Genomic DNA, 21,359 nt, shown 5'->3' with positions numbered 1-21,359 from the left:
AGGGGATAAACAGAAAAGAGCCCGTTATACTAAATCTGTTTATCCGGTGCTTAGACGTTGGCGTCTCGACCCGCTGGTTCCGGGTTCGAATCCTGTGGTCACCGTGATTGTTGCACATTGGCAGTTTATCCTGACGGTGGAGCTATGCATATAATTAAGAAATACCTCAATCAAACCAAGATCAAGAAGGAAGCCGACAGATGGATACACGGAGTGGAATAGGTTTCAAACAGTCGAAAGTGCCTCAGAACAGGCTGGCCGACGTTTCGATAGGTGGACCTATCTTTGTCAAAGGCGCCTTGTCATCCTTGGCGTGTTAGTTTTAAAGGGTTATTGTTGACGTCATGTCCAGCGGTGGCATTTGTCGCTGTTGGTGATTCCAGCCTGTAAAGCGCCACCGCTGGACATGACGTCAACACCAACCCTTTAAAACTAACACGCCAAGGATGACAAGGCGCCTTTGACAAAGATAGGCCCACCTATCGACACGTCGGCCAGCCTGCTCTGAGGCACTTTCTCCTGTTCGAAACCTATCCCACTCAATCAAACCAGTAACTTAATTTGATATCTCGTAGTGTTCGAACAACCACATCCAACTAGTACCGGTAAACTGCGTAGTCTGTTTCACTACGCTTCATTAGATCTGTCCAACATGCTGTTGAATGTATGTGCTTCAAACTTGCCTATTCATGTGACATACATACGACTAGTTTTGTACTTGGACAATTTTTTTGCTGTTGTTAATGCTGTTGTTCTGCATTGTTTTACTGGCTTTGATGTTAACCCAATTTGTTCTTACTTTGTTCTTGCTTAGTATCGCCCCCCCCTTACACAATGCCTCTGCGAGGCCTGTAAGGTACTTGTAAATAAATAAATAAATATATAAGGTGAGATACGAGAACCGCATGTGGTCGCTTAGTAAACGTAATTGCACACACTGCTTTCTACGGGCCCGATTAAAAAAAACACACATAGTACTCAAGAAAGTACAAGTTAACGCAGGACAATGTAATAATCTAATATTTAAAATGCCTAACCTTACAATACCAAATCATGCGAGGTAACAAGGTAAGATATAAAGTATATTGTTACTCGTATTATAGGGAAATTACACTGGACGCTGTTTGGACGAAATGCGCATGTAGCAATATTTATCATAAACATATCGCGTGCTACTGAGAGCGCAGAACCGTCAAAGATGAAACGTGTTGTTTTATTAAGGATTGAGTATACACGACCCGTATAGTCAAGGTACGCCTAACACCATTAAAAGTTATGTGTTGTCAAAGCCGTAATTTTCTGGTGTAATACATATTCGACGTTTCGGCTGGGAACCGGCCTTCGTCAAAACTCATTCCTGATGAAGGCTGCTCCACGGCCGAAACGTCGAATGTTTGAATGTTCGCGTTTCTTTTTTGTATACATGCGCCTGTACTTCTGATCGCTTAAGGCTGCTAGAATATTACTTCGTGGTGAAATTTCGGCAGCACAAACAAACGGGACACAAACAATCGCAGTTTGTGTCCCGTTTGTTTGCGCTGCCAAAATTTCACACTGAGTCTGTACCAAGTAGCCCGCCTATGAACCCTTCTGCGAGACTTCCAGGTTGAGTCACGTAACGGAATGCGTCAAAGTCATCGGGCATTTCGCGTCCTCGCAAAGCCCTGAAGACGCGTCCCTCGTGAATAGCTGTCAAAACGCATCAGCGAGAAAATGCGGAAAAAAATGTCGGATGCCAGTTCAGTGCGTTACTCGGCGGCTGCAAGCCTTGCTGCTGCAGTGCAGACGCCTGGGTGGCGAATGGTGTCACCGTCGTTAAGACCGGAAAAAATAGAAGCGTCCTTTTGAAGAAGGTCGCGGCAGGCATCGTGAATGTATATGTGTTATAGGCCTTGATTTGCGATGAGAAGGGCGAAGGCTTGTGACATTGCGCGTTGTTCCATGATTCACTCAAAAGGTCCCGCCAAAACAAGGCCCCGTCAAAACAAGGTCCAAAGTCTATATGTGCATGAGCATCTGTTGTTGGTCTCAGGTGTAGTTTTTTTTTTGTATGCATAGAAGGATGCACGTTTCATTCATTTTGTCAGGAACAGCGCGGAACTTTTAACGAGGACAGAACGAAGAGGGAAAAAAAACACAAGACGAGCGCTGTTTCGTATACCTCCAGAACTTAATTGCGCTTCATCAATGTCAGCTATACGGTGTGCACAATCAGCAACGTTGGTGTATCGTTAACTTGGGATGTCCTCTCTACAGCGAAGACAGTATAGTTCCCCGTTGATTTTTTTCTTATGGCGGTGTCACTGCCGCTAAAGTAACGCCTGTGTGTATTAGACTAGTATGGTCGAGCAGCTTGAGCTGTAAGTGAGCGCATATATATATAGTAAGACAGTGACGGAGTAAGCAAGACGTCACGAGCGCTTATGTCGCCTTGCTTACTCCGCGCCTGTTTGAGTGTGCGCTATGTCACGTACGTTATGTCATACCAGTGTTACCCATTTTCGGTGCCAGAAGGGCTTGATTCTACCAAGGTGTATTCCTGACGTCTAATGAGTCTTATGAATTCTATGAACTGCCAAACGAACGAATATTTTCGGCGATATAATTTAGTATAAGTCCCAACGCTCTTTCAAAGCAAAGGTCGTGGTACAGATTACACGCCGGGATAGCTTAGCAGGCGAGGTGTCGCGCTTCTAAGCTCGAGGGCGCGGGTTCGATTCCCGTGCACGGTGGCCGCATTTCGATGGGAGAGCGACATGCAAGAACGCTTATGCACTTAGATTTAGGTTTACTTAAGCAACTTCAGTTGGGTCAAAACTAATCCGGAGTCGCCCATTACAGTGTATACCAAGTTTCCACCCGTGAAACACCACAATTTTCGATCAGTCAGTGTATACAAAGAAAACAAGAAGTTCGTGACGCTATCCTTCCATTGCTACCAGTCTTGCACGCGACGATCCAGTGAACACGTACGTGATCTTGGCCGCCTTTCGGTGCATAGGAAATTTGTACCGAGAATCCACGGCCGCTTCCATGATGAATGCACTCGGTGCGCGTGTAAGCACTTGCCGGTGACCTTTATCGAAAAATGAAAAAAAAAAGTCTATGGTGCCTGTTCACGCGCCGCAAGATCGCTCAGGGAAGTCTCTACCTTTTTTTTCTTTTTTCGTCCACGACGAAACTCTGCAGTTTTTCTGTAGAAATTCTGCAGATGTTCTGCAGTTATTCTGATGAAATTCTGCAGACATTCTGCAGGCGTTCTGCATCCTGCGGCTATACACAGGCTGTGCAGACTTTCTGCTGAAAGAGTGTGCCACTTGACTACCGGGAGGTCACGGGAAAGACAGAATGTCTGTCACTTGTCTTTATGAATTCTGCATCCCATGTGACTGATGGTCCGCAGAATTTATGCAGAAAGGCTGTGACTTTCTTTTTTGAGTTCTTACGTTTTTAAGTTTTACGTTTTTTTCTTCTTCTCACTTTCCTCTACGAAAGGTGTCTGGGCATGCCGCGTTTATTCGCATACAACTACTTATCAGCTGACTTACTTAGCTAATGAGTTAACGAAATATAGCTAACTTACTAATAATGCTGGCCAGTGCGGGCTCACTGTTGACAAGCGTCGGCCAGTGGTGGCCCATCTGGACTTGAGTAGGTACTGGTGTGCTAGTTGGCTACACGTAATATGAGAATCGCATCGCAAATTCAATCAGGAGACGAGGAAAACATTTGCACACAACACAGGCACCGCATGTCAGCGCCTGTGTTGTATGTGAATGTTTTGTCCTTGTCTCTTGATTGAATTTGCGATGTGGTTCTCACATCATCGGCTTTAGTTTTGGTTAACGTAGGTTATACGCTGTTGTAACTGCAACATCGTCTTCACTGGAGTCGAATCCAATGACGATTTCACGCGTACATCGGACACGAGGTGACTTGGTTTTTCCTGAAGTTTTCCTTCTTTCCCTAATGGCTGTCTGCACTGAGGCGTCCACCTGCCATGGGTGAAGACAATAGACTCTTGAAAAAATAAACGCTTCTCTTTCTTTCTTTCTTTCTTTCTTTCTTTCTTTCTTTCTTTCTTTCTTTCTTTCTTTCTTTCTTTCTTTCTTTCTTTCTTTCTTTCTTAACTTTCTTTCTTTCTGTCTTTTTTTCTTTCTTTCCCATCATCCTCGAGTGCGCAGCCATACCTCCTACTGCGTGCGGCGAATCATCACGCCTCGCTTGGCATAGCAACCGCCCCGACTTGACGCTATCTCTCCCGTATAACCCATGAATGACTCGCGTTTACCTTCATAGGTCCATCAACTGCGATTTCGCCACTGTTTCCTGCTGTAAATCTAAACAGTAAAAGCATATGCGTCAGCCCCTTTTTATTTATTACCTTTTTTTTTGCTTCTGAATGATCCACGCGGTGAGAGCGTAGCCTACCCTTCCATACTTTTTTTCATATATAAATAAAAAAACGAGCACGTTTGTTGTACATACGAGAAAGGGTCGCTTAATAAATATTAGCGATCGTATCTATACCGTCTTTAAACTCGTACGATAATTTAATACCTTCGAAGAAAATGCTGACGTGAACTTCGTCCATCCTGCGCAGTACAGCGTACTTTATAAACTAAACCGAGTATTAACGTCGGCGGCTTATATCCGGCCTAATTGTTTAGTTTTTTTTTTTTTTTTTCAAGAAACCGTGTTGCGTCAACGCAGCTTAATAAAGACGAACACTCAGTATTCAGTTTACAGTGTTAACGTATACGTTGTGAAAACTCTGTTATTTATTTTACCGAAGAAAAGTGCGCTATTGCTTTATAACGAGCAAAATAGAAGCCAGGACTTCTCCAGTTCCGCGAACTTCGCGGGAAAAGTCTCGGCGCTGAAATGCCGTTCTGACGTCAAAATTTCTTAACAAGTATACAATCTTTAATTAATTACCGTTCCGTATTATGTCTTCATTATGTATTTTGCATTGGAGTATTCATACTACATCACGAGAGACTTTTACATCCCTAGAGTATTCTGCATCGCCAGAGACTTCTACCTCAATTTTAAAGCGGGGGGGGGGGGGTCTTTTTGAAGTTGGGAAGGGGTCATTGAGTGAATTAAATACATAATTAAATACAAATATGTAATACATAATTTAGCGGTCGTCCTGTGTGCATCTTTCTCTGTCCTTGTTCTGTTCCGCTATATATTATGTATTTAAATCAAGACTAAAGTCCCTAGATTTTGACTTTAGTCGATACCAACTTGCCCAAGTTTCAGCTTTAACTGTAATTGGGTGGGCGCGATGAGACAGCGCCAAAAACCGGTCACAGAAAAGAACACAGCGCGCATCACTCAATTCAATGACGCACATTTTCTACACCCCTTCTTTTGAGCTCTTCTTGATTCCCAGTATTGTACCAACTAGCTTACCAATGCTCTTTATTGAACTTAAATTCTTTTTATTCAGACCCAGAAACCGCTTCTTAAACACCGCGTCTTACTTCCCGTGTAGAAGTCATCGCTTTAGTAAAACGCCGATCGAACAGCAAGAAGACACGAAGCAGGAAAGATCAATCAATGCTTGTCTCGGAAGGTGGCAACACAGCTGCATGCACCCGCGAAACGCACGCACGCATTTGCATCGAGGCTTCTTACTATTTTTTTTCGCGACACGCACTCACGCAACTCAGTCGTTTTCCGCGAACGCTACAACTCGCCCAACAGGGCCGGACCGTCGTCGACGAGGCGTTTCTATATATATACATACACATATATACGTCGCTAGTCTAATATGCATGGTCAGTCCGATACAAGGTCAGTCAGTGGGCGTAGCACGGTGCAACTCATTGTAATGCCCCGCACTCGCTCCAGGCGCTTTTCTCTCTTTCTCTCTCTGTACAGTCGGTCGCGAGTAATTTGCTTCGGCGATTGTCCAGCACCGCTGGCCACGTTCAAAAGGTTTGGTTCCGCGGAGCTCAAAGATGTCTCGTCCTTTGTGAGCGGTCACGTTTGCTATTGTTCGTTTGGCTATTACGTAGTCCCTCATTCGGATACAAATCATGCTTGAGTGATCGTAAATCTTCCGTTCAGGTGAATGTTATCGTGGAACATGGCATATATTGATAGAAACCTCAGGTCTGGCGATATAAGTGATTCTACGGGAAAGTGAGAGGGCGTTTAGTTGAAATATTTAGTTATTTATTTACAATACCTCAGAGGCCGTTTTACGCGAGGGACGGGCTATTAAAATGTGTTAAACATGTGTTTATGCTCGATCGCTGCTTTGAAGTTGTTATTGGAGTGCTGCACAACGTCAGGAGGAAGATCATGAGGAGATTACAAGTACGGATTAGGGGAAGAAAGCGTATCGTTGAGGTTACAATTGAAAGGAACAGTAAGCAGCGCAAATTAAACTGTTGTGGATTAACACGCCGAAAATTCACGCTAATGTTATGAAGGACTCCGTGTATTTGGAGTGCTAAAGGTTGGTTCCGATCATCACGGATTCTTTAACGTGGACTCAAAGCGGTACACACAAAAAAAAAATGGCCCGCGAATGTCGTGCACACTAAGCGGAATTCGGGGATTTTTGGACTAATTAAATGGCAGCTTTTGGGCAACGATATAAACGGTTCGTCCCCCAGGGACTGAATGTGTGAATTTTCGTGTCGTGTGCAAACGCTTTATGTTGAAAGGACTAATCGACGGAGTGAGGACCAACAACCCGCTTGCTAGATTGTCTACTGCCGCATCTCCTCTATTCCGAGTGGCCTGTGGTCGAACCAGAAGCGAAATCATCGCGGTTTTACAGCGAAAGCTGTTATGAGATCATTTCACCGGCCGTTTTTGGCGCCGTAGTTGTCCGCCGCCGCCGCCGCCGCCGGTGTCCGTAACCAGTATCGCTCGAAATAAGAAAAAAAACGAAATAAGAAAAAGTTCCAGGATGGAACGAGGTTCGAACCTGGGCCCTCTGCGTGGGAGCCCAGTATTCAACCTCTGAGCCATGCCGGTGCTTGAAACTGCTCTGCAAAAAGGTCCTATACAGGCTTCATGTCGGGAAGGAACCACATTAGCATATGCAATGTAGCGTGGTAGAAGAGTAAAATAAGCACCATGCGTCGCACAACGCGAATTCTGTAACCAGGCGTCACACAATGCGAATTGTACAACGAGTAGGTTGTTGAATGCTTCCAACCCATTACAAAGGACTCTGCCATAATTCTTCGTCGTCATCAGGCACAGCATCAACAAAGCGGGCATAATGCCTTACATGGGTTTAGCAGGTACCAACTCTCTCCGTAGAATGACGAAAAATGGCACAGTGCCTGTTGCCCTACTTCTCAAAAATTACAATGATTTAAAGCGTAGTGGGTTCCTCGCAAGCGCACTTGTATTGGTTGCCAAGGAAGCCCATAAGCGCATGATCCACTTCTTCGGGGTCTCAGTAAAATTACAATGATTTATAGCGTAGTGGGTTCCTCGCAAGTGCACTTGTATTGGTTGCCAAGGAAGCCCATAAGCGCATGATCCATTTCCTCGGAGTCTCAGTAAAGTTCTTCGCCCCCCCCCCCCCCGTGTCTCTCCCACGTCAACGTATGTTATACAGCATGACGGGTGAGGGAAATAGCGACCGGGCGTCACCCAATGCAAATTACATAACTGGTGGGCCGTTTAAAGATCCCAACCCATTACAAAGGGCTGAGCCATAATTCTTCATCGTCATCAGTCGTCGCGTCAACAAAGTGCACATAATGCCTTACAGACGTGTAGCTTGTGCCTCGCTTCTCCGCAGAATGACGAATAATGGCTTAGTAGGTGTTAGGTACTTGTATTGTGGCCCCAAGAGAACTTCACGGGCTCTAGAAACGCCGCTCTTCCAGCTTTCGCTGTGACTGTGCTGCGGTTTCAGCGCAGGCCTGGCATTTTTTCTGGCGTTTGATTTATCGATATTTAATTGCGATGACAGCAAAACCCCCGAATGCGAGAAGTCTAAATAGTCACTTAAAGAGGACGTCTACTAGAAGAGTGGCCTTTTCCTGCATTTCGGTCGGTAAAAGTCGTAAAGAACTGCAGTTCTCACTCTCAGCGCCGTCTCGTCGACTACTACATACTCTGTAGTATATTGGCGTTATAAAAGTCAGTTCCGTCGTCGTCAGCGCAACGTCACAACGCCAGACGACGCGCTTTACCGGCGACGCCGCGTTTCTTTGTGACTCATCCAAAACACGTCAGCTTCGAGACGACTATTAGCCGGTCGCCTGTGTGTAGCGCGCGAGAGCGCGCAACCATTTTAGCGTCGGCGTCGGCGCGCTCATTGCTTTTTTAGCGCCAGGAAACTCGCGCCACTTACCGCGACGTTCTTCCCGCCTCCGCGGGCACTTCTTTTGTGTCATTGATTTTTAGTTTTCGCGGCCTCCGAACAAAAGGACGAGTGCAGAGCTAATGGAGGAGGTGCGCTCGCGCCTCTCCTGTTCTGCGGATTTCCTGCGCGTGTGTGGATATCCTGATGCCATTGCACACACACGCGTGTGCTCCGGCTCTCCGCCGTTCTCTTTGCGTTGCCCCTGGTATACCTGCAGAAAGTGCGACACGTTGACTTGCGAGAGCACGCAATGCTTCTGCCGACATCCGTTCGCTTTTTTCCCCGAGATTTCCGCTCCTTTGTTTTGTGCTTGCCATTCCCGGCTGCAAACATACACGGCGCTATGAATCATATACGTATATAGGCAAACAAGACAGACGTTCTGGTGAAGATGGATGCTTGAACCGATCAGAAATCGTTTAACAGGTGATGTTGGTGGAGACGACGCTTCGACACGTGGACTTGTCTTCGTCAAGGCAGCGTGTCGACTAGTTCACTCGCCGAAACGTTGTTGCTGCCTTGATGAAGACTATAGTTCACTTGTCGAAACGTTCGCTCCAGGGAGCTGTTCAGCGATTTTCTTATCAAGTTTACTCGGACGCGTTATAAGAGTTAAGCCTAAGATTCATAAGCCCTACTTTTTTTTCAAGTCTACTTTTCGTATTTTAGCAAGGTCGGACACGGCCTCCGTAATTCTGCGCGTACCTTGCACCCGTGGTACGGCATCACGCAGTTATCTGCTTAACAGGGACACGTAGAGAGCCGCACGTCGACGTCGAGGTCAACACCCGTACACGAACGTCCGGGGTCTGTCCTGCTGAGAGCGTTCAGGGTACCCAGCGTCCCGCAGCTCGTCGCGATGTCACAACGACTGCGCAGGCACGATCTCTTCTCGCTTTACGCACTCTCATCTCCGGATTTTTTCTCTGTTCTGTCTTTACTCCTGAGTGTTCGTAACGCGTGGCAGTGCGAGCCCAACTAACGCAAGAACGCATGTTTCATGGCACGGCCAGGTATTTACGTACTAGTAGCACTCAAAGATCGCCAGCAAAAGCATTCACGGACCAACCATTTGGTGAAAATAGATTAATTTTTGTAGCTTTGCGCGCAAGCAGCGCGGTATGACTATGAGGTATTTGGGAACTTCTGACTAGCATTGACCAGTAACGGCGCGGGAGGGGTGTTTGAACACCTCTCTTCCCACATTTGTTTTAACGAAGTGGGAGCCGACCTTACACGCCTATATATGCGTCAAAACAACGCTGTGGTCAAACCAAGGGCACGAAATAACCACGGCGTTTATTTGCCGGACTACCCCTTTCTCGGAATGTTGGTTTAATTTATACAGCCGGTGTGTTCGATTAGTGCTCTCGTGAGACCTTTGATAAAATCACGTGCACGATTTAGTAAAGCCTCTTCATTTGACTCGCTGAACACGCAGACACACGGTGTCGTAATCATGGCCATTCACTGCACACATGAGGTAACGCTGTATTTGTAAAGGACAGTGAATCAGACAAGAATTTGCTCGAAATTCACGTTTGAGTGCAGCGCTAAGGGCAACCACAAAGAGCGCGCAAAACGACAAACACGACCCTGATTACTACGCTGCAGCTTCGTCTTTGTAAACTCGCTATATATAGATCTCTCTCTTTGTCGTTGTCGCCGTGTGCAGTTCTCAACCATGGGTATTCGTATTTTGACTTCAATGGCATGCGTGTCGATGAAAATATTGCGCCACGCGCGTTGCATGTTTACTCATTTTTTTGTTTCTTTATTAATACACTCCAGAAAGGGCTTTATATGAGGAACTGGTGTAGTTAAGTAAACGCCCGAAATATACATAGTTACGTATGAATGCTGTTTTCGGTTACATCGCTGATGTGAGCAGTATTGGAGGTGTGCGTATTGTTGGTGGGAACGCCGCTGTTGACAGATGATGTCCTCATGAGGAACGATGACTTAGTTGGAGCCAACGGAACGGACTATAGAAAAAGAGTACAGGTGAACCCGATTTGAAGGATGGGCGGATAGAAAGGATGGTGGGATAATGGCTGCGGGTACGGTTTTATTTGAAGGTGGAAAAGCGCGACACCGATAGCAGCTCTGGAAAACGTTAGCTTGTTGTTCTTGCTGATGATTAAAAAAACACGCTAAAACACGAATCACAAGCAAACTCAAGTGCAACTGCGGACAAAACAACAGGAGTCATAGCGTCATGAGCGTCAGCAGGGGGGTGCCAAAGGGGCACTTGCCTGCCCCCTCCCCCCCTGCCCTAAGCCACACCAACGCTACCTCCTCCCCCGCGACGCGATCCAACACGGGTTGCCCCCCCCCCCCCCCCAAGACAATATCCTGCCGATAGATGACCATGTATGGCGTAGTTACTTCGTACATTCAACCGCGTCGCACTGTAAGGATCTCGCAAACGTCTTAGCCAAACATATATGCGATACAATAAGTTATTAGGTCGGAAGTACAAATGAAACCGGCACTGAAACGTCCTGATTTGCACATAACTTAATCTTTTCGTCATAGCCGGATCAAGTCACACGTACAGAGCTTGCCGGAATCATGTGCCAGACACATCCCGGATTATGACATCCAGATTTGCTCACGAACTTAATCGCTTCGCGATAGACGGATGAGAATCATACGTACAGCGCGTGGCCACAAACTCGTGCCAGACAGTTAGCAACCGGAATATCGCGACGCTAGGCAGTCGGCCTTGGCAGTGTCTGTACGGCGCCGAGCATTGCGGCAATCCCTTTGAACGCCTTTCCGGCCAGGGCTGACCGTTTCTACTCTAAACTGACGCAATATACCTGTCTCGCCAACATTATACGTTTCACATCAAAGGTCATGGTGGCACACCTTTATGAAGTTGCATTATCTTTATTTCTTGTACTCGCAGATGAAGCTGGATGTGCCCACGTTCATCAATCCGGGGTTTCAAGACGACGAGAAGAAAGCCATCGAAGCCAACGGTCACACAAATGGTGCCGTCGCGGTAAGTGGTGCTTCCAAGCCTCTCTTTTTTTTTTTTCAAATTTTAAAGTGCGTGCGAGAACACATTTTGGTCAGTCGAAGGCGACGTGGGCGTATTGGTCCTTCCCGCGCAGCAGTCATCGTCGACATAATGATCTCTACTGAGCGTGAAAACAGCACCATTAAAGCTTTAAGACGACGTCAGCTCTAGAGGAGAGAGAGAGGGAGAGGGAATGAAAAGAGAAAATTTATCTCTGAACGACTGTTAGTCGAAGTCGTCGCTACATGAGCCTGCACATGGGTCTTTGGTGTCAGTGGTGAGTTCATCTGTTTAGGCCAATCAACTGTTTTATGTGGGCGACCAGCAGTGGACGAAAATAATATAGTGCCTTGAGCCATTCCCATTATAATATATCAAGCGCGTTGCTGCATTTGCCACCTGCAGTTGTGTGCAATGTGAGAGGGAACACCGAATTTGTGCTTAATGAACGATTACTTATAATGCACTGATGGTAATGTCTAGTATTGAACTGCAAGAGATACCATTCCACTTGATCATTTAGTGTTATCAACAGTTCTGCACTTGCCATTTGCGTTTAGGCACTATGACCTTTAAAACGTAATTTCAGTGTTCCCTCTCATATTGTTCGTGACTGTGCATGCCCGACAAGCCGCTTTGCCTCACGTGTTTTCGATGTGGTGTTGGATAGCATCGTTGGATAGAGCAAGTGCTCACACCCGGCGAATCGTATACGAAGCGACCATTACGACAGATACGGCAAGGGAACAAGCACACCTCACAGGTCCACCAGTGGAAGTCGAACTCTTGACGTGAAAATGTGTCGATGTGCATGCATTAGCGACAATTACTGAGAGACCGCTCAACTGCTGAATAGTGTGCCTGGTGCGTGACTCGTGACCTTCGAAGCACCAAACTTCAGAATTATTGCCCGAGTTTCGTGGCGGGAGCGGCGCAATACGTAGTAATGTGCGCATGTTTGTTAATCGTCGTATGGTGCGTGGCTGCTTGTCGCTATATGTTATGCACAAGTAGTGGAGGAAAGTGTTGTTGAGGTTTCCTTTTTGCGATTGTAATACCGGTGTATGCCGACACATTCGATCTTTCGCATTTGTAAACACATTGTACGATGAACTCGGAAGTGTTAAAGTGCAGCTGTTCCGATTGACGAGTGGAATCTATACCGTTGTTAGCTTCGCAGACCTACCCGCTGGCGTTACGTATAATGCTAAGTTCAATTTATCACTTAAGTGGTTCTTTAACAAGCCAAAACCACGATACGAATATTGTGAGGCACGCCGTAGTGGAGAAGCCCCGATTAATTTTCGCCACTTTGCGTTCTTTCGTGTGCACCTAAAATTGGGCACCCTGGATGTCTTCTTTCGCCCCCGTCGGAATAAGGCCTCTGTGCCCGTGTATTAAACCCGTGCCCTCGTGCTTAGCGGTGGTGACAATACCAGTACAATACCGTCGTTTAAGTTGGTGTGGCGCCAAATATCTATTGCAACCTACAGAGCATTGAAGTCTAAAGAAAGTTAAGCTTGCGTGTCACCGTCTATTTCCACTTTTACTCTCATACCTTAAACCTCGGCACTCAAGCCACACTTATAAGGCTCAAGAAAAGTCGCAGCGTCATTTGGCTTTTTACGCGTAGAAAGTTAAACTCCGCCTTAAACTTCAACGACGTGCGAGAAGCAGAACCGAAAGATCGACGGCCGGTTTATTGAAACAAACTGCCAGCCGGCCACTGCTCTGCTACCACACAAGGCAGCGGTCCTGTGGACTCATCTCGTTTCCCGGCTGGCAGCCGAAGGCCTCCGAGAACTTCGCGAAGTTTTGCAGCGGGATGTTGACCCTGATCTCGGGCGACGTCTCCCCGAAGCCCAGCACCCGCTTGGCGTACGCCAGGCTCCGGTGGTCGCACTGGCTCAGCGCGTAGTACACGAAGAAGATCTGCTCCAGCGTGAAGCCGCCGAACGGCGCCCTTGTCCTGCGTGCCGTCATGGTGTCCATGCCCAGCATGCTCAGGTAGTAGTCGTAGAGCGGGGCCACGGCCGCGTTGTCGGCGATGTCGTCCGCCAGGTCGCCCACCATGTCCAGGTCCGGAAGCTTGAGCTGCATCTCCTCCTTGTACTGCTTGAAGAAGCAGTCCCGGATGTGGGCGTACTTCTCGGCGGTAGCTTTGCTCCACCAATCGACGATCCTGGGACGAGATCGAAGATACGCGTTCAATGAAAAACTTTGAAGGATTTCCAAATTTGACAGGTTACGCTGCTCTACGGATGTTAAGCGGCTATTACACACTGCTCCTTTCGTATCAGGTCAAGAGTTCCAGCCGCATTCCTAATCAAGGTAATTGCTCAGCGGGCCTTCCTATAACGGTGTCTATCAAAGCACCAGCATTAAGTTCAAATAATCGACGCATATCAAACAGGACGCACGTATTGCGGGATGCGTCAATGTATGGATGAACATTATAATTTCCTAGCATGACTGCGTCATGTAGAGATTGACGGGACACAGTTCCCACATACCGACATCCTAAAGCGTGCAAGTAGATGATGAAGCATGATAGACCTTATTGCCGATTTCTGTCCAGTAAAACGATGCTGAGCCAGTTTGCAATTTTTCATCAGTCGCATACAATAAACCTAAGCCCCATCCTGCATATTTGAGAAAACCTGGCGGAATGTTTGCGCATGCCAATCATGTCCAGATCACATGAACTTTAGTGATCAAAGTTAAGTGTTATGCAACCAATGACAAATCGTGCAGCTGTCTTTTCTATGCGACGTGTAAACTTATGAAATGATTATATTTACGCATTATTACGTACGCTGGACATTAAAAGCAGTGTTCTCTGTCAACGTTACTTTGCACATCCAAGCCTCTATACAAACCTATTTCGGTGGTCTATCGAAGCACCCCTGTCGTCCACCGCGAAGAACAGTCCCTTGAGCAGGAACTGCGCCACAATCGGCACGAACAAGGGTTCCACACTGTGCGACATTCCCCTTAGAAAGGCGACCACGGCGTAGGGCATGAACAGGTTGTTCTTCCCGTGCACGTACTCGATGTCCGGGTGCAGATTGCTCAGGTGGTGGCGGTTGTCGAGGTCCATGGTCCGGTGCCAAGGGTCGAAGTACGTCCGCTTGGTGTTCGCCTGTATGGCGTAGAAGCTCTGGAGGAGCTTCAGGCCATCGAACGGGGGCGCCTTGGGATCGTAGTACAGCGCCGGGATGCTGAGATCCCGAACGGCGTTGCCCATGAAGTCGAAGTTGACGTTGAGTATCTTCTCCTTGGCGATTACCCTTTCCACGGGATTGAGCCAGTAGGCGTTCTGAACCAAGTTGGCCATGAGGTTCTGCGTGTGGTTGAACATGTGCTCCACCTGGTTGTCTAGGGCGCTCGAGTACTTGAGCGGGTTGTCGCCGCCCAGCGTCATGAGGGTGAACATGCGCATGCCGAATGGGAACAGGTCTTCAAGCAGGTGGACACACGCCTGGAAGCGTTCGCCGACGCCCACGACGAGCTTGTCCCGGCTCAGCGGCACGAGGAACTCCGCTTCGTCCGGCAGCATCGGGGACAGGTGGACCATGGTCCTGTAGCCGATGTAGTTGGCCAGCGTCGTGTAAGACGTGTTGTCCATGATGTCCGCGACGTCATTCAGGTACTCAGGGGCCAACGTATCCACGACGTCGACCTTGTTGAGTGGGTACCGGAAGATGACGTCCACGTAGTCCCTCCAGCTCCACTTCTGGCTCTGAGGCAGGCTCGCCAGAGACCTCTTGCGAGCGAGTGGCGGTACGAACGTCTTCATTTCCACGGCCTCTTCCAGCCTCATTTCGAGGATGACGATGTTCTCGGCGAGCAGTTCAACGTTCTCCATCACGTTGAGGATGCTCAAGGCCCTGGCCACCACCTGGCTGTAGTTGAACAGGTTATCGTTGGTGTACCGCAGCTGGTGGCGGCGTAGTATCGTTCTCGGAACGTCCAGCTGCACGGAGTAGTCGTGGGCGTACTCGTTCACCACTCTCACTTCGGTGAACGGGAAGATCCCCAGCGTGCCGTCGACGAACCCCGCGGTGCCGGAGACGTTCCACTCGGGGGACACGTTCGGAAACGGCCAGCCCTGGAGACCCAGCTTGCCGAGGAGCTCCTGCCAGGGGTCCCAGCCCATACCATTGCGACTGTAGATGGAAGTGCAGTTCGGTATGAAGAACAGTGCCTGGCTGATGAAGCTCCCGGGGAACTCGTAGTAGGTCTTCTGCTTCAGCTCGAAGTACTGCTTGAGCGTCTTCGGCAGGTCGTACATGAGCTTAGCTGTCGTCTGAGACCGGTAGGGCGCGTCGTCAGGCTGTTGACGAGAACGAAAGAAAGTTGTCGCGAATTAAATCGTGACAGTTGTAATTAGGAAACCGTATTCACAACATAGCTTTTTTTTTTATTTCATTGGGCAGGCAGGAAAAACGGACGTCCAACAGTTGCCTGGTCGAAAAAAGCATTAAAGAGGAGCTAAAAGCCGAAATATTGCGATCTCGGCTAGACCAAGCCAAGTGTGAAGTACGTTTCTAGGCAGAGCACGTTCGTGTGCAATTCAACAAGTATGTGACACCTTTGTTTAGCCCTCTTTATTCAGCCTTGTTTAGATAGTGAATGAGAGACCATTGCAGATAGCGAAAGTGCACCCTTAGAATGGCTGAATGACTGCTAAAGGAAACCAGACCACACGAAGCCTGTTCGAGTTCAATTAGACTTGTTCGTAGACGTAACTATATACTTATATTGGCCTCGAGGAGTTACGGAGTCGCCCTCTGTCGGACGCGCCTCGATTGCGTGCTAGGCAGGATACCGCCGGCGCGCTCCCCATAGGTTTTGCTGTCGGCGCTCTACAAAAACACCTCGCGGAAGCCCTTCAGGGCATTTCTGTAAGTACTTTCGAAATGAACTGTGTTCTTTACTGTCAAAATAATCATTTTCGACGAACTGAAAGCACAAGATAGTCTACAGTCGCTGTCTCTTTGCAGAAAAGCGAGCACCTGCGTCACTCTGTCACCGCATTGAAGACCCCTGAACCGGCTTCTTGCGTGAAAGGTAGTCACTCGCTGAGTGCAAACTACGTGAAATATCTCGTTAGAGTAGACTGCCTGTATAACCAAACGGAGCATAACAGAAAGAAGCCTCAAGCCAGCGATCGCACGGGTTCGCGACGACTGACGGTGCCTCTGCATGTATGAGCGTCTGCATGTATGTTCGTACTGATACTTTCGCTTTTGCTACGAGCGCGTTTTGGCACCGCGCTGTGAACTTTAGGCCGCAAAATATGAGAATTTGTGAGTAAACAAACAACTACTGTTGCGCGGACGCTATCAGAGCAGTTCAAAAACAATTTCCTTACAACTGTGGCTTCGGTGCGCATGGCAACTTCGTGATCTGCTGTCCCGACGATTCAGTGTTTTTTTTTTCTTTGTCAGTCTAAATTCGGGTACGTTTCAATGTCATTTGACAAGTCTCGCACTGCGTATTGATCGGTCTTCTCAGCGGGCAAATGCCGCTGCTTCTGTTTCTTTATTCAGCGCATTCGTTTCGTTTGGTGCTCACACAAAACGTGAGCAAATGCGACGCCTTTTTTTAATGCTCCTTAATTATCGTTCCGTTCGCATTCCAGTGAATTTGCCGCTCTCTGTCAGCAACAAATTCATAGACCAAAGCTTCACCACTTCGAGATTGCTGGTGGAAGAAGAACCATTCTATGAGACCGAGCATGTAGTAGCATGCGACGCCTAGGAAAAGAAAGAAAATACAGTAACGCTTGCCGGACTTGTTCTGCAAACGTCGGCTGTGAACTAGGACCCACATGAACTTGAAATAGCGGTGAATAAAATAGAAGGTATTGCAGCAACCAGCAGACGCAAAACAGGATAGTAATTATTTGGCGTGTACCCGAGCAATTTTGGCAGCAGAGTCGTGTCTAACGCCAACAGGGTAGCATCTTTCCCACGTAAATAAATGAGGCTCCAAGAAAATACATGGGATTAGCCGGTGGGCCGATCATCGGTGGGCCGATCACGGAGGCAATGCAAAATTTATGTAGCTTATGAAGCAATGCATGCCTGATCAAATGGGAAGGTTGCCCGTCGGCGTCCCGCGTCGGCGGCGTCAACACGAGTGATGCAAAAAATAATCGTCACGTGATGGTGTCACCATATGACGTCATCATGACGTCACAGATCGCCAATATATGTAGCGTCATTATGACGTCACATAATGTGACGTCACATGATGACGTATTCACACGTCATGGTCGCTTTGCCTTGCCTCCGTGATCGGTCATGGAGGCCATGCAAAACCGCGTTAGGTGCAGAACAGTTTTGGAGGGGGGCGCGGGAGAATCAGTACATCGACTGACAAGAAGAAGATGGCTTTCACCTTCTAGTCATCTTTAACGAATGCATAAGGGACCCTGCGCGTTTTTAATTTAACGTATCTAAACAATGACTTGCGCATCTGCAGCCGATTTTGTGGACGCTGAGCACGGGGCCGACGATCAAGAGGTCGCATTGGAGGGTTCTGAGATGGCATCGCACGTGGTAAAAGGTAGCGCTTTTACCATCCTGTGGCAGATAAGCATCATTTGCCGGCGGGAAGCGCGCGCGAGCCATCGTCTCAGTGCGCGCTGTCTGCTACTCACCGAACATTGCAGGCCCGACGCAGTAACAAAAGTTTTCGTCGCGGAAGTGCTTGTTGCACACAAGACTCGTAGCGGATGGCTACTTGCCGGTTCTTAGCTTTACAACCCATGCTTCGCGCTGTTTCTTGTGCCGCGGTTACCGGTGCAGGCTGACACTGGGCTCCGTTGCGTAAACGCGGCACTGCGGCACCGAGCGGTAGAGCCCCATGTTCGTCGCCTCCGGAGGCAGCCACTCTATTACAATGGTTTCAATTGAGTAGAAAATGAGAGAAAACTTCCGAATTTGAACAGACCGCAGCGCATGTGGTACTTGAAACTCGTTTTCAAAGCACGCGGCGGTGCGCCACAAGCAGCCGACGCGGCCGCTGAGACCACGTGATCCTGCCAAGCACGTCACGCCGACGGTGGCGCCGGCGTTTCCAGTGGTGGGCCTCGAGGCCAATACTTATTTTTCGCGCTTGAAGCTCATGAGAGTTGGCCCCCGCCACGGTGGTCTAGTGGTTATGACGCTCGATTGCTGACCCGAAGGTCGCGGGATCGAATCCCGGCCGCGGCGGCTGCATTTTCGAAGGAGTCGAAAATGTTTTAGGCCCGTGTACTTAGGTTTAGGTACACATTAAAGAACCCCAGGTGGTCGAAAGTTCCGGAGCCCTCCACTACGGCGTCTCTCATAATCATATCGTGGTTTTGGGACGTTAAACCCCAGATATTATTATTATGACTCATGAGAGTTGATACTGGATGTTTAATGGTTGCAAAATGAAATTTCTGTACATAACGCACCATTCTGCTGAGCAAAAATTACATGGGCTCGCAACAGTCCGCCTACCCATTCGGCTTCTATAAGGTCTCTTGTCATTGAAAGGTTTTTGTTTTAGTGGCAAGTGCACCGAGTGGCTCTTGCTTCTCTGCCAAGCACTTGCCGTTGGGCACTTTCAATTTACTTCAATTGAGGGCCAGTCAACATTCAGGATAACTACCGAAAATTAGTTGAATAAGTTCATTGAAAGCGCAGACGGTTTTCTTGTGAGCAGCTGGTATCGTTGCGGCACCTGGCGGAACAAATCTCAACTACGTGCTTCTTTCTACGTGGCCTCTGAGATCTGCTTCGGCAGCGCTACGAAACACAGAGGAATACACCAGGCCTCACGAACGCCGGTGTGCGTGCGCCACTACTAGACACCTAAGTCAAGTATTAGGATCGCCTCCATTTTCTTTTTCTCCGCTAGAGTCCCCACTCTGTAATGGGGCAGCTAGCAGCGACAACGACGCAGTTGTACCTTCGCGTTCCGTACGGCCCAGCTTCGCGAGCAGACGAAGGCGTAGAAGTTCTCGCACGGCTCCTGCTGCTGGTCGAGCCTCGCGTGCACGTATGCGTCCTGGCGTTCGCAGACCTCGCGGCTGCACACAAGACTCGCTTGGGAACGCCCACGGTAGCGGGCCCCGCCCGGCGACTGCGGGTACCAGTCGCCCCTGATCATGGGCGCCATGGCGGCAGCGGCAGGAGCAGCGGTGGCGGCGGCGGCGGCGGCAGCGCGTCCGGTGATGGTACGCTGTTGGGCGGGGCCCTTTGTGGTTCCCCGTATCTCTAGAAGCCTCGGCTGTTTGGGCGACGTCCGATTCCTGCGTGGCAAGATGACCGTTGTGGCAAGTATCGCTTCAACTGTCGCATGCGCGCACAGGGATGACAAAGAGCGTCAAACCGCTACTTCAGAAATGTCAAAAGCAAGACAATTGAAACGAGTTTCCATGAAGATAAAAGTGAAGCGACTTGCAGCTTAATCATCTCATACTACAGGGCCAGACAGCGCCCTGAAGCTGTCGCAAAGTGCGTAACGGTACAGGTAAATGATGCATCGCCGGAAGCTACAAAGCCTAAGCTTCGCTTCCAGTCGTTTCTTTTTCACCCTTAAACGAGCGTGCCAATTTGCGCAACAATGCAGATTGCAAAATCCGAGGTACTGCCGATTGGGCAAGTTGCAACGGCGTGCAGCCATATCAACCAGCAGTCGAGAACAAATAACAGAAGCGGACATTTCCTCGTCCCTGTTGGACTGGTACAGTCAAAAATCCCAAGCTATGGACCCTGAAGCAGACCACGTGTCAAAGTTTCTGACTTCGTCGCGATTCCGCTGAGCCCCCAGATGTGGCCACCATCGCCTCGAACGAATAAGGACGGGTGTGCAGGAGCTTACCATGCTCTGGATTGGGCAGGGTCTTCCTGGTTCGCCTTGGAGAGCTTGTGTAGGGCGACGGCGGTGACCAGGCCCAGCGTGACCACGGTCGCCAAGGCCGCCGCGCGGCCCGAGGAGCACCGGACATTGGCCATGGAGCCGGGTTGCACGGCTGCACGCTGCTCCGGCGGCTGTCTTCTTCTGAACGATGGTCGAGTCACGCGCAGCGAGGCAGCCACCGCTCGCGCTGCTTCCTCGTCTTCATTCCGGCCCTCACGGTGCATGTGTGCGCGAAAATACGAAGGCAAACATAAAACATGTCCTACAGCATATTGTCGCAATGTCAAAAACACAGGGGCTAAAAACACTCTGATCACCAGGAAGGGTAACCGGGTACGGGGCATGAGCCTTCCTTAAATGTGGATATTGGGGTTGTTGATGATAATGATGTATTTATAGATTTTTATGTTGTTGATGATGATTTTATGCTGTTGATAATGGCTCGATAACAGACTCATACTCATTAGGGAGCTTGCCCGGTCCTGTTGTCAAAGGATGTGCATAGAGGACCAATGGAAACAGAACTAACCTCTAAAGATAAAACGATGAGGCTTCATGGAAATGAACCATAACTAATTTTGATACTAGTGCTTTTTAAACGAGTACACATGCTTACTTCATCATCGTACAGGGAGAGCTTACCCCTCTCCCATAGTAGAGTACTTGTAATTGTAGAAAATTTTTTTAACACTTGTTCACAGAGAAACTGTTAGAAATGTACACAAAAAGATAGTAACCCTGCGGTCGATAGCACTAACAGCGTATTTTTCTGGACGCTTAACGGACGATCAGGCTGTGGAGCCTCTTCGGGTCCGGGCGCGACAGCTTGGCCTCCAACTGTTATTTGGCTTGTGTTTGGACGGTAGTGAAAACACCTTATTTTCGAAAGGACCTTCGTTCAGTTCGCCGGTTTTGGAGGCGTGACCGTCTAACTTGGCCATGCTGTTAGATATGAGTTGATCGAATGACTAGGTGAACTTGCGTTGGCCGCCAACAGTTCTGGGCCGTAACTTGTCGTTGAGCCGGCTCTCCTCTTACGTGTTCGTCAAGAATGTTGTTTGGATGTTGGTGTAT

General features: G+C 48.5%; 2 protein-coding genes across 2 annotated transcripts in view; one reads left to right on the top strand and one right to left on the bottom strand.

The window, feature by feature from the left end:
- The window catches only part of LOC119372048 (sodium-dependent proline transporter), a 53,481-nt gene that overhangs the window by 12,433 nt on the left and 19,689 nt on the right, over positions 1-21,359 (top strand). Inside the window, exon 2 of the mRNA XM_037642488.2 lies at positions 11,268-11,363. Coding sequence (XP_037498416.1) covers positions 11,268-11,363 — 96 coding nt within the window. The remainder of the gene's footprint in view (positions 1-11,267; positions 11,364-21,359) is intronic.
- LOC119372047 (neprilysin-1) lies at positions 13,071-20,613 on the bottom strand. The gene is made up of 4 exons (XM_037642486.2): positions 20,247-20,613; positions 19,332-19,674; positions 14,261-15,717; positions 13,071-13,563 (listed from the first exon to the last, which is right to left on the bottom strand). Exons 1-4 carry the CDS (start codon positions 20,507-20,509, stop codon positions 13,116-13,118), a joined length of 2,511 nt encoding a protein of 836 aa, XP_037498414.2. The 5' UTR covers positions 20,510-20,613; the 3' UTR covers positions 13,071-13,115.

The sequence above is a fragment of the Rhipicephalus sanguineus genome, chromosome 10, assembly GCF_013339695.2.
Source record: "Rhipicephalus sanguineus isolate Rsan-2018 chromosome 10, BIME_Rsan_1.4, whole genome shotgun sequence".
Taxonomy (NCBI): domain Eukaryota; kingdom Metazoa; phylum Arthropoda; class Arachnida; order Ixodida; family Ixodidae; genus Rhipicephalus; species Rhipicephalus sanguineus.
This window is presented reverse-complemented; position numbering and strand designations above follow the sequence as displayed.